At 45.5% G+C, this 11,903-nt stretch overlaps 1 protein-coding gene across 1 annotated transcript; it reads right to left on the bottom strand.

Moving 5' to 3' along the window:
* Positions 1–3,155: 3,155 nt before the first annotated feature.
* On the bottom strand, positions 3,156–9,004 carry RPS10 (ribosomal protein S10). Its single transcript, XM_004320922.3, has 6 exons — positions 8,882–9,004; positions 7,895–8,044; positions 7,492–7,663; positions 5,925–6,002; positions 3,887–3,942; positions 3,156–3,250 (listed from the first exon to the last, which is right to left on the bottom strand). The coding sequence occupies exons 2-6, from the start codon at positions 8,042–8,044 to the stop codon at positions 3,209–3,211; spliced, it is 498 nt and encodes a 165-aa protein (XP_004320970.1). The 5' UTR covers positions 8,882–9,004; the 3' UTR covers positions 3,156–3,208.
* Between the last annotated feature and the right edge of the window lie 2,899 nt (positions 9,005–11,903).

Genomic DNA, 11,903 nt, shown 5'->3' with positions numbered 1-11,903 from the left:
GGAGGGCACTGGACTGGCTATGGGGAAGTTCATGGTGGCACGAGGCAAGGTGGAGGACAGAGGACCAGGTCAGGAGGATGTCTTACACTCCTGCCCCGACACCCAGCCTAGTCACCTACCTGCCAGCAGACCCCCGCTTCCCTCCATAACATGCTGAGACTTTGTCCTGAAAGCCCAACCTTTCAAAAGGCCATCTCTCACCTCAGTCACTGATCCATCCTCTGAGAGCCAAGAGTGCTTTACATTCATTGAAAACTTGGGCAAACCTGGTCCCAGGACAGGTTAAACCAGGTCTGCTTCATCTGTGGGCTTTGAAACAATTGCCCTAGTTAGCGCTATCAGCAAGATTCCTTTCTCCCATCTCATTTCTCCCAGGTCTAAGAACTGATAAATCCATTTTGAGGCTCAGCATCAAAGCAGATGTGGTGGGAGCCCATGACCCTGCATTGCTGTGCGGCTACTACAGGCTGCATTCCCAAAGCTTGGAGAACAGTCTGGGCACAGGCATGCCTCTTGTCTTTTAGTTCTCACTGAACAGGCCTGGCTTCTGGAGACAAGGGTAGGGATGGGGAATTCCCAGGACCCACACTGCGCTGCTGGAGGCCTGGTCAGGCCCTCGTGGAGGGAGGGTCCAAGTGGGCCCTCACGTCTTCAGGGCTAGAGGATGTATCCTTCTCAAAAACATCTTTGTCTCCCAGCACCTAACGTAGGCATATGGTAGCTGCTTCTCAAAGGTCTATTAAATTAACCAAACCAAAATCTGGACTTCTAAAGAACCAGGGCACTTGTGAAATGGCACTTGGCCCCACCAAGAGACTTAAAGCTGTTATTGGCACTCCCTGTAAGGGGACCGTATTTTTCAGGGAAAGGGGATTTGCGTCCATATAGGGAAGTTTGTATTAGTAAAATGTACCTTCAGCTGTCAGCTTCCAAAATCCCTTAAAAATCCTTTGGAGCCTGTTTTTTGGTGGTAGTGGTGGTGGGGATTAGCTGGTGAGCCATATATGGGGCTGGTGCGCAGATGCCAGGCTTTCATGGGCCTCGAAACCAACCCTGGAAAAGAGGCCGAAACTTCTCCAAAGCTTTCGCCCGGTGATGGATGTGCCCATGCAGGTGGTCAGGGGGACCTCTCTCTGCCCCTCGGACTCCACCCACCCCAAGTGACTTTCTTAGGCATTCATAATAGCAAACATTTGTTTTTCCCAAACTCATTAAAAAAAAAAAGCCTTAATTTTTGACATCTGCTTCATAACCTCACAGACACCACCTGACAGTTTTATTTTTCCAATCAAACCTCTTCAAGACACTGACTGGTCTCACCCCTCCCCTGCTCTACATCCCCACCTCTGGGTCACTTCAGCCTTCATTCACTGCCCCTGCCCTGCATTTCCTTTCACTCTAGACTAAGAATTTGCCAATTGTAGAGCTTTGGTTTTGCTTTCCTAACTGGACAGTTAGGTCCTTAAAGGCAAATTTCAAGCCTTCTGTTTCCCAGAGCATTTATCAGCATTGATCCCCAAGGAGCTAGTCAATGATTATTGATTGGCAGGGGCCATTCAATTTACCAAGGTAGGGCGAGGGAGGGGGGCTGACAGGCAGCAAGAACCACCTCCATCTGTGTATTTTTATCCGTAGGCTCTGACTCTACTTTGTAGATTCCTTGGGTTTTCCCAGAGTCCATGGTCAATCTTGGAGAACACATTCTGCAACTAATTTAAATCACGAGGGAAAAGTCTGGCAAAGAGCCGTAGCTGAAAAAGTGACATTTTAGGGCTAGAAAATCACCAAGGCTATAGAGGAAACCCATCTGCTCACTTGCTGGCCTCGGTGGGAAACAGTAAAGCTGAGAGCTAACATTTCACAGTAGAATCCAGGTTAAACAATCACAAGGCATGTGAACACAGGCAAACCACTTGACATCACTTGAGCCAGCAGAAAAATTGGATATAAAGCAATCTTTGGCAAGGCAGCCAAGGCTGCTCTGAAACAGCTTCCCCCAACACCACCTCCTTCTGCCAAAGCAAGCTTCTACTCATTGGCAGTTCAGAATACAAAGCTCACCTCCCAGGACTAAGTGTAAGTGCACAGTTAGGGCTGCTGTCCGCTGCCACCTTGTGGTCTAAATTACAACTGCCGGTCAGGACTGAAATAGGTGGTTACCAGTGCAAAACCACCTGTGCAGTTTAGGATTTTTATCAGTTATCAGTTTCACCTGGTTAATTATCTGCCTTCTCCATACAATGCTTGGCCCATAGTACCCCACAAATTATTCCCAAGTCCCCATACCCCTTAAGAAGAGCCACTTCTATTAGTTATCCATCTTGCTGGCTTTCCTTACCTTGGTGGGCCTGCTGGTTGACCCAGAGTTGCTGCCTCAAAAGCTTTGACCTCTGAGCAGGAAGTGCAGATTTACTGCAACCATCAGCAGCCCAGGTTTGACCTGCAAGTCAAAGTTGGTATCTCAGCCAGCAAACTTGCCTGCAGGCTTGTGCCCCTGGACTCTTACTGGGCTGCACCTTCAAGGCTCACTTACTGGCACTGCACCAGGCAGGTGGTGTTTCCAGTGCAGGCCCACAGAAATGGTCCCATCAAACCCCTCTGGATACTTACATGACACTTGGCCCCACCAAGAGAAAAACTAACACACTGTTCTTGCTCATGTACTCATGTCGTATGCCAGCTCATCACTGACAAACCCCAGGAAAATGGGACAGTGGATTTCCTATTTTCAAGGAGCCCTGGTATAGCAAGACCTCCAGTTGTCTAGTATTCCTGGCGGGAGGCTGGGCAGTCCCTTTAGGGTGTTTTTGTGCAATGTTTTCTCCCTGATTCTTGAAAACCCTGAGCTTTGAAGATTAATAATTCCAGGTCCAGAATAGCAACTGAGCCAGCATGGCTGGTGTGGTAAAGACGCCCAGCTTTCCAACCACCTCCCAGAACGGTTAACCACACTGGACAGGACCCCACAGGGAGGCTTATGCTGGAGCAAAGAGGGCCCAGGTCAAAGCCAAGTACTGCAGCTCTAACAGCAACAAGTGATGTCACCCTGGATAAGGACAACACCCAAAACCAATCCGCTCTTACCCCACTTAACACTCTGATCCTTAAACCAGTCCTGTTCAGGCTACATAACGCACAAAACAGGGCACACAAGATTAATTTTTTCTGGCTACACGTTTATTCAACACAAAACAATCTCTTCCAAACTTTACTGAGGTGGCTGACCACGTCCACGACCAAATCCGCCTCTCTGCAAGAGAAAGCACATGACATCAGCATAAGTGGTATGCCGGGCAGCAGGCCTCATCATCACTGGAGAGGTCCCCATATGTAAGGGCTCAGAGAACCCAGCCCTGCCTCTTACAGGCTCTGGGGCCACGTTCACCTCCTAGGCCCATTTCCTGCTGCCCAGGACAGCTGCTGTCCCAACAGTGATACACCATCCCCGGGGGTTAATCCTTTACTTGGATTAACTAGTCTCACAACTACCTTGAGACAGCTACTACTTTATAGATGAGGTAACAGGCACAGAGGGGCACCTGCCGAAGATCACACCATCTGGAGTCTAGAGCCTGCTCAATCCCCAGTGTTCAGGTTTCAACCCTGTTTTGGTTCATGAAACTAATCCAGGGAGCCTATGATGGCCATTAATGAACTAGAAAATACCACTATGCCTCATGTAGTATTGATCTGTGAGACGTGTTTCAGTAATTTATATATTCACAGATGTTTGCATACTGTGCCTTAATATAAAAACCTATCTGGAATATGTGCTTGGGAAGAGGGGTGGGACCCACCACACTATACTGCATCTCTGAATATGCAGATCCAAAGGGCTGAGACCAGAATAGTGACTGCTCATGAAGAGCAAAAAGGGGATACTTACAAACTGGAATTCGGTTGCTGACCCAGCCCCGGCCTCGGCTTTCTTGTCGGCACCAGCTGGAATGAGAAACACCGATTTAGATTCATCATATGATCTGATCCACTACAGAACAAGGACAAGTCACCCAGCCCAATCTTGCAAGAAAAGCCATGTCAGCAAAGGTACCATGAAGTACAAGTAAATTACAACCTGCAGTGGGGAGACATCTTCTGAGCCACCTCTGCCCCATCCCTCTCCTGGGGCAGCCTTCCTTAAGTCACCTTACAAAACTCACAGCCCAAACTATTGCATCCTCCAGGGAGGCTGCCTTGACCATGAAGTCTGGATTATGTGCACTTCCTATACAGCACTTCCCATCACTGAGTTACTTCCATGCTTCAGACCAGCACCTAGCTCAGAGGGAGCTCAATGAAGGGGGAACTAAGAGGTGAAGGGCCCACAGAAGCAAAAAGCAACTTTATTATGACTAAGGGAAAGTGGCAAACAAGATGAAAGATCTAGTGCTGCTCCGTCCTATTATGTCAGCCACTAGCCCAAATTGAGATGTGTGCAAACTACCCATCAGATTTCAAGACTTAAGAGAATGCAAAATATCTCATTAATGTTTATACAGATTACATATTAAAATAACATTTCAAAATACCTGGGATTAAAAAAATTAATATACACATAAACCATTTCTATTTGCTTTAAATGTGACCACTAGGAAATTTTACAATTCACATTTGAGGGGCAGGGCTAATAGTCAGTGCGGTTTCAGTAAATCTTATTCAAATCGGAGCCCACCTTTGGCCCATTTCTGACCACACCCACCACAGGCTCCTGTCTGCTCACCTCCTGGCCCTTTGACCAGAGCCACAGTATCCTCCCCAACTCTGTACCTTTGTCCATGCCGATCTCTCCCTGAAATGCTCACTCCCCCACCCTCAACTTGGGGACCAACTGTCACATCCTCTGGCTGACTCCTTGTGTGGTTTGACTTCTAATAAAAGCGATGACGAACTTTCTCTGAACTGAGAGCCTGTTTGCTGGAGGAAATCTTTCTTACTACTATCCTATAAGCTATTTAGGTTAATCGCTCACTTCTCACACCTGAAGAATCAGGCACCACAAGTAGGAGGCAAGAGCAGTAGAAGTTAGTAAAAATTCCCTTTACACTTTTCTTTTATATCACAATTAACTGCTTCTGCAACAAGGACAGAGTCTCTTTAAAACAAATTGAATGGCTCCCCACCTTATTCCGGAGTAAAATCCCAAGTCATACCATGGCCCACAGAACTATGAGACCTACATCCTTATCTGACTCTCCCACTATCTTCTGCTGACAAGTCAGGTGCCTTCCCCATAGGACCTTTGCCTGTAATGCTCTTCCCCCAGGTAGCCTCACCTCCTGCAAATGTTTGCTTCAATCTCACTTCGACAGAACTTTCCCTAAAAATCCAATTGGAAGCTGCACACCCCCCGCCCCCATTGCACCCACGATGGACATGATATATACTTATTTTTGTTTATCCACCCCCTACTACTAAAATGCAAGTTCAACAAGAGAAGGGCCTTTTGTCTCTCATGTACACTACTAGCCCCCCAGTTCCTAGAATCGTGTCTGGCATACCACAGGCACTCAGTATATATCTGTTGAATGAACAGACGTCTGTTGTTCCCATCAGGGCAAACATGTGCTATTTAAAAATAAGATTTTGTACTATTTTTGCAATAAAAAAGCAACAAAGGTGATGTGAGTGGGCCCTGCCCTCAAGCACAACTACAAAACAAAGAAAGCATGTCGCTTTCCTAAAAGTCTTCAGTTTTGCTCTAAAGGTCTTCAACTAAAGTCTTCGGTGTTCCCAGCTCAAAGGGCTTTCCTTCTAATCCCCATCCCTGCATAAGACAAGAAGTACAAAGGACTCCAGCTGGAGATGATCTGAGATGAAACGGAGGATCTTTACTGGTTACCTTGGCATCTACAAGGGCCGAGCCCCAGCCAGAGTAGAATCCCAAGATTCTACCTCAATACCCAGATACAGATGATGCTACTCACAGGGCACAGCGCTTCGTCTGTAGGTGTCTCTGTCGGCTTCCCCTCTTGTGAGTCTTGCAGGTCGCTCTCCTTCCAGACCTACACAAATTAAACCACAGTATGAACACAGGGCAACGTGGGAACTCTGTTCCCTTCAGGCCAAAAGAACGAACTGCTCTCCATTCTCACTGGGCAACACTTAGTTATGATGGGTTAATGGGGACAGGAACTCCTACACCCACAACAGTCAGGTAGAAACCTGCCATCGCTGACGTTTTGGCTCCTCTAAGACCTAGGAAAACGCACATCTTAATTAAAATGTCGTACACCTGCAAAAAGTTTGCTTTCTTCTGTATTTCTCAGCATAAACACACATTTTCCAATTCCTTGGCAAATTAAGAAATCCACCCATTTCTACAAACATTTGAATAGCCAAAATTTTGAACCTGACCCATCTCTGAAATGGAAAACTTCCTGTGCAAACAGGAAAGGAGACACCATAAGCTGCAAGCCCCACCTCCAATATAAGTATATAAATACAGAGGCCACTGAGAATCCTCTAGCTCCTCCTCGCGTCTCACTAGGCTGTGGGATAACATTCTCATGAACACTGAAAGGTTAATTTAGTATTCTCTCTACCTTGTTATGCTGGAAAATTACCTATAGAGTTCATGATTTGAAAATGGACTTTTTTAGATTGAATCTGTAGTAAGTGGTCAAAGTAAATAAACGCCAGGCCCCACCTATGGCAAACTGGAATCTGTGTGGGAACAAACAATGGCATTGGCAACACTCCCATGCCCCCAAAGATTCCAAGATGCAGTGAAGAACCTTTGCACTAAAGATATGTAATCCTGCCTAACCACCTAGGGAGCTTTCATAAAAAATGCAGATTCCTGAGCTCCACGAAGTGCTATTCCAGGGAACCTGACAGTCTGATTATCATCTGTTTTTAGAAATCTCTGCATCTTACCTCATCAAACTCACAAACTGCTCTTTCTACAAAGTTCCAGTGACAAATTTTTTCAAAACCTAAGGAAAAGGAACCATAGCCCTGAAAAATGCCAACTGTAAGCCAACAATGACCTCGAGTCAGAAGGTAATTCCCCACACACAGACCCCTTGCACACTGCTAATATACACACACGCACTCTCTACATCCATTCTCCCCTATCTGTCGTGATTATTTCTGCTCCCACTGCCAAGAAACTCTAGACAACTCTTCATTTATTTCACATGGTAAACAGCTTTGCTTTGGACTTCTTGGGGGGGATAAGCACCTCGCTCTACTGGAAAAATTTCAGGAGAAAATTTCAGTAATACTCTATCACATTTATCTTGCCACAGACTAATATCCTGTGTTTAATGCCATTTCTAGGGATTGCCTAAAGACCTGAGTCCAGTTCCATTAAAGGTTCTAGGACTTGACCTAGGTCGTGCGTGTCAGAGTCCCTCAAGAGCTGATTCCAATGTTATATTACTAAGACCACCTCCATGCCCCACACACAAAAAAACCACTGTTTCACCTCTCTCCCCAGAAACAGCAACTTCAGAGAATGCCTTCAGAGGCATTATGTGGGCACTATACCTTTGGGCCGCGGCCTGCCAGTCTCAGGACGACTGCGGCGCAGGGTGGCAGGCACGATTTCAGGGGGCAGGTGAAGGTAATCCCGGAGATACTGGATACCCTCGTTGGTTAGGTACCAGTAGAAATGTCTCCAGGCAAACTGTTCCTTCACGTAGCCTCGTGATTTGAGAGACTGTAAGACAGAAAACCACGGTTAAGACATAACTAGAGGCTAGAAAAGCAGTGCAAATGGGAAGCTCAACTTCACAGTAGACAAATTTTCACGGTGTATCTACCTCACAGCCCTTCAAGGCAGCAAGCAGCTCTGGCTGTGCTGACTTCTCCTTGGAATTTGCCTTGAACACCAGCGGAAAATCCCTCCATCTGCACCCCACTCCAGCAGCCACCCCCCCACCCCCGCTACCTGCATGGCCTTCATGACATGAAGATTGGGCACATTCTTGTCTGCCAGCTCGGGGTGCTTAGGCATGTGGACGTCCTTCTTGGCCACCATCACTCCCTCCTTAAAAAGGAGTTCATAAATGGCAATCCGGTTCTTCTTAGGCATCAACATCTGCAAGAAGGAAGCGATTATCAAGAGCATTTTTGAGCAGTGTGGCCACGGGCCAGTAACCCAGTTCATCACCCCCAAAGACCACACACACACACACACAAATCGCTGTCCAATGGACTGAAATCTCAAACACACCATGAAAAACAAGAATTCAAACTCCGCTAACTTAAGTCCAACAGTGACTAGTTCCCTCCCCCACCCTCGAAAACACGATTCAGGTGAGAAATTGCCAGGACGTTAAAATAAAACGATGGAGGTACATACTCGCTGCAAGACTTTCACACTCACAACAAAGGTATAAAACAGGAAGCAGACCCTGTACGCTCGGACTATTTGGGGACCATCAGCAACAGTACCTAATGCGGAATGGGCGCGGCGGTACCTTCAGGTGCGCGGGAATGACCCAGAGGAAAGCCCTCGATTCATGACAGGCCGCTGACCCCAAACCAAAGGGCTGAAACCTCCACAGCCTACCACTCTTCTCCCAAACTAAACTTCCATGACCAGGCAAAGAGGCAACTCAGGGTGCGGGGTTCTGCCCCGAAAAACAGCGTGCAAGAGGAGCACAGTCTCCCTAGCCTCGCCCGGATCTTCCCCGCCACGCAAAAGCTTCATCTTCCTCTCCCCTCCGCCTCCCACTATCGGGACGCCAATCTTCGCCTGCCAGGGCCCCACTACCCAGCGAAGTGCGCCCCTGGCTCCTCTCATTGCTCAAAAATGGACGGGAGGGGAGCGGGAGCGAGCAGCCTCCGCCACAACCCCGGGGAAGAGCAACGACTACGGCGGCGAGAAGGCCAGGATGGAGACCGATGGAACCCGAACTCCCGAGGAACTAACCGCGACGGCTGCTGGGTCCGGGGCCGGAGCTGGAAAGGAAGGAGTATGTGCGGCGCGGCGTCTCTTCCGGGCTGCCGTGCCCCGCCCCCTGTCAGGACCCGCGCGCTGCCTGAGGTGGCCTCGGCGGTGCCTGAGGGACTGGCGTCTCCGGGCGACCGCGAACCCTGGCTTCCTTGAGGACGAACGCACGTGGAAACCGCCGCTGGGGGCTTCTGACACTGCGTGCTTTATCAATAAATGGTCACTTTTATTGCGTGGGCAGGCCCTTTAGAAAGTCGCTACGTGTTTCTTTTGTTTCCCGTCGGTAACTTATTATTATGTAAATAATATATGCTCTTTGAGGGGGGGAAAGAGAAACCAGACGAAATAATAATAACTGCAATAACAATAATAATAAAAGAATAAAAATAGAATCCCATCAACCGAAGGATCGCTATTAACATTTTGGTATATATTCTTACAAACTCAAAGGAAGTGTATTTTTTAACAAAAATGGGATGTTTTGTATGTACGTTATGGTATGATGTTTGGAAACCTGTTTTTTTCATTTACTAATACATCATGAATCTCTTCTTGTTAATTAATACCTTCAATTGTAATGACTACGTAGTAGTCCGCTGATGGTTTAATCAACACTCTATGACTGGATATATATTTTAGAATTTTTTCACTATTATAACTAACGATGCCACACACCTGCACACTTCTCAAATATTTTCCTTAGGACGAAGTCCTGTCAGTGTAATTGTTGAGTAACAAAGTACACATTTTTAGGTTTTTGACACATGCCACATTGACTTCTGGAAGGCGTTATCAATTACATTCTGGTCAGCTGTTATCAACAAGGCTCGCTTCCTCATTATTAACCCTGCCGACATTGGATATTCATTTTTCTCAGTCTGATAGATAAGAAATATTAATCTCATTGCTCTTTTGATTTGCTTTTCTTGATTACTTCTGTGGTTAAATAGTTTTTCTTTTTAGGCGTTTGTGTTCCTTCTTTTATAAATTCACTTCCATTACCTGTTGTCCTATTAAGTTTTTTCTTATTGATTTGAAATTACTCTATGTATTAAAGCTATTAACCCTTTGTCACATATTTTTCAAGAATTTCTCCCAGTTTTTTTTTCATTTGTTCAATTTAAATAGTATTTCGAAGAAGTTTCACTTTTTTTCCACATTTCTTTGTATTCAAATCTTTATGGTTTCAGACTTTGGTACAATGCTTAAAAAGTCACTCCACATCTGAATATCATATAAATATTCACCTAGGGACTTCCCAGGTGGTGCAGCGGTTAACAATCGATGCCTGCCAATGCAGGGGACACGGGGTTGAGCCCTGGTGGGGTTGAGCCCTGGTCCGGGAAGATTCCACATGCCGCGGGGCAACTAAGCCCATGCGCCACAACTACTGAGCCTGCGCTCTAGAGCCTGTGCTCTGCAACAAGAGAAGCCACCGCAATGAAAAGCCCGTGCACCGCAACAAAGAATAGCCCCAGCTTGTCCCAACTAGAGAAAGCCCGCGCGCAGCAACGGGGGCCAATGAAGACCCAATGCAACCAAAAATAAATTAACTAATTTTAAAAATATTCACCTATAGTTTCTTCAAGTATTTTTGTGGTTTCACTGTTTAAAAATAAGTATTTGGCAGTTTTGCAGGATGGAAAGAATTCTGGAGATTGGGTGCACAACAATGTGAATTACTTAACGCTACGGAAATGTACACTTAAAATGGTTAAGATGGTAAATTTTATGTGTATTTTGTCACAAGTTAAAAAATAAGTATTCATAACATGTTTACAGAAAATTTTTTTAAAAATCTTGGACAACAAGAAACAAGGAAGAAGGAAAAACATAATCTAAGGACTGGTAAAGCAGATTTGGAAAAGAATACAATAAAATTCCTAGTAATGAAAACTAAAATGATTGAAATTTAAAACAATTTAAAAAAAGAATAAACAATAGATCTGACACACTTGAAGAGAAAAATCATGAAAGGGAAGATAGATGTGAAAAAACAGAACATTCACAATGTAGTCCAGAGATTAAAAGAGATGGAATAAGTGGGTGTGGGCAGGAATAAATTAGGAGGCTGGAATTAACAAATACACACTACTATGTATAAAATAGATAGCCAACAAGGACCTACTGTATAGCACAGGGAACTCTACTCAATATTACATAATAACTTATAAGGGAAAAGAATCTGAAAAAGAATATATGTATATATGTATAACTGAATCACTGTGCTGTACATCTGAAACTTACACAATATTGTAAATCAACTATATTTCAGTAAAAAAAATTTTTAATAAAAATATATATAACTGGAAAAAAAAAGAGATGGGATAGTTGAAAGAAAGGATTTGAGGTGTGAAGGATAGAGAGAGAAAGTCTAATACATGTCTATGTGAAGTCACATAAGAAAATGATAGAGAATATGGGAAAGAGACACTGTCAGTATCCTCAAGAATTCTTGGAAGACAACACACTTCAGAGTCACTGAGATCATCAAATCTCAAGTTGGATAAATAAAAACAGGTCCATGCCTAAACATATCATAATGAATTTGCAGGGCATCAGAGACAAAGAGAAGACCTTGAAAGCAGCCAGCAGGAAGACATAGGGGTGATGGCTCACTTCCCAGCAGCAGCTCTGGGATGCAGTTTACTGAAATACAGTCTCGCAGGTCTCTTCCCTTACTGTGGCTAGAGTGATCCTGCTACAACATCAGACCATGTCACTCCTCTGCTTAAAATCCTCCAAGGACTCCCCAGTTCACTTACAAAAATATTCAAAGTCTTTACATGACTAAATTGTTTATGTTTAAATCTTTTAGGGACTTCCCTGGTGGTGCAGTGGTTAAGAATCTGCCTGCAAATGCAGGGGACACGGGTTCAAGCCCTGGCCTGGGAAGATCCCACCTGTGGAGGGGCAGCTAAGCCCATGTGCCACAACTACTGAGCCTGTGCTCTAGAGCCCAAGAGCCACAACTACTGAGCCCATGCACCTAGAGCCCGGG

The sequence above is a fragment of the Tursiops truncatus genome, chromosome 10 (genome assembly GCF_011762595.2).
Source record: "Tursiops truncatus isolate mTurTru1 chromosome 10, mTurTru1.mat.Y, whole genome shotgun sequence".
NCBI classification, from domain to species: domain Eukaryota; kingdom Metazoa; phylum Chordata; class Mammalia; order Artiodactyla; family Delphinidae; genus Tursiops; species Tursiops truncatus.
The sequence above is the reverse complement of the archived record's forward strand: the minus strand, read 5'-3'. Positions and strand labels throughout refer to the sequence as shown.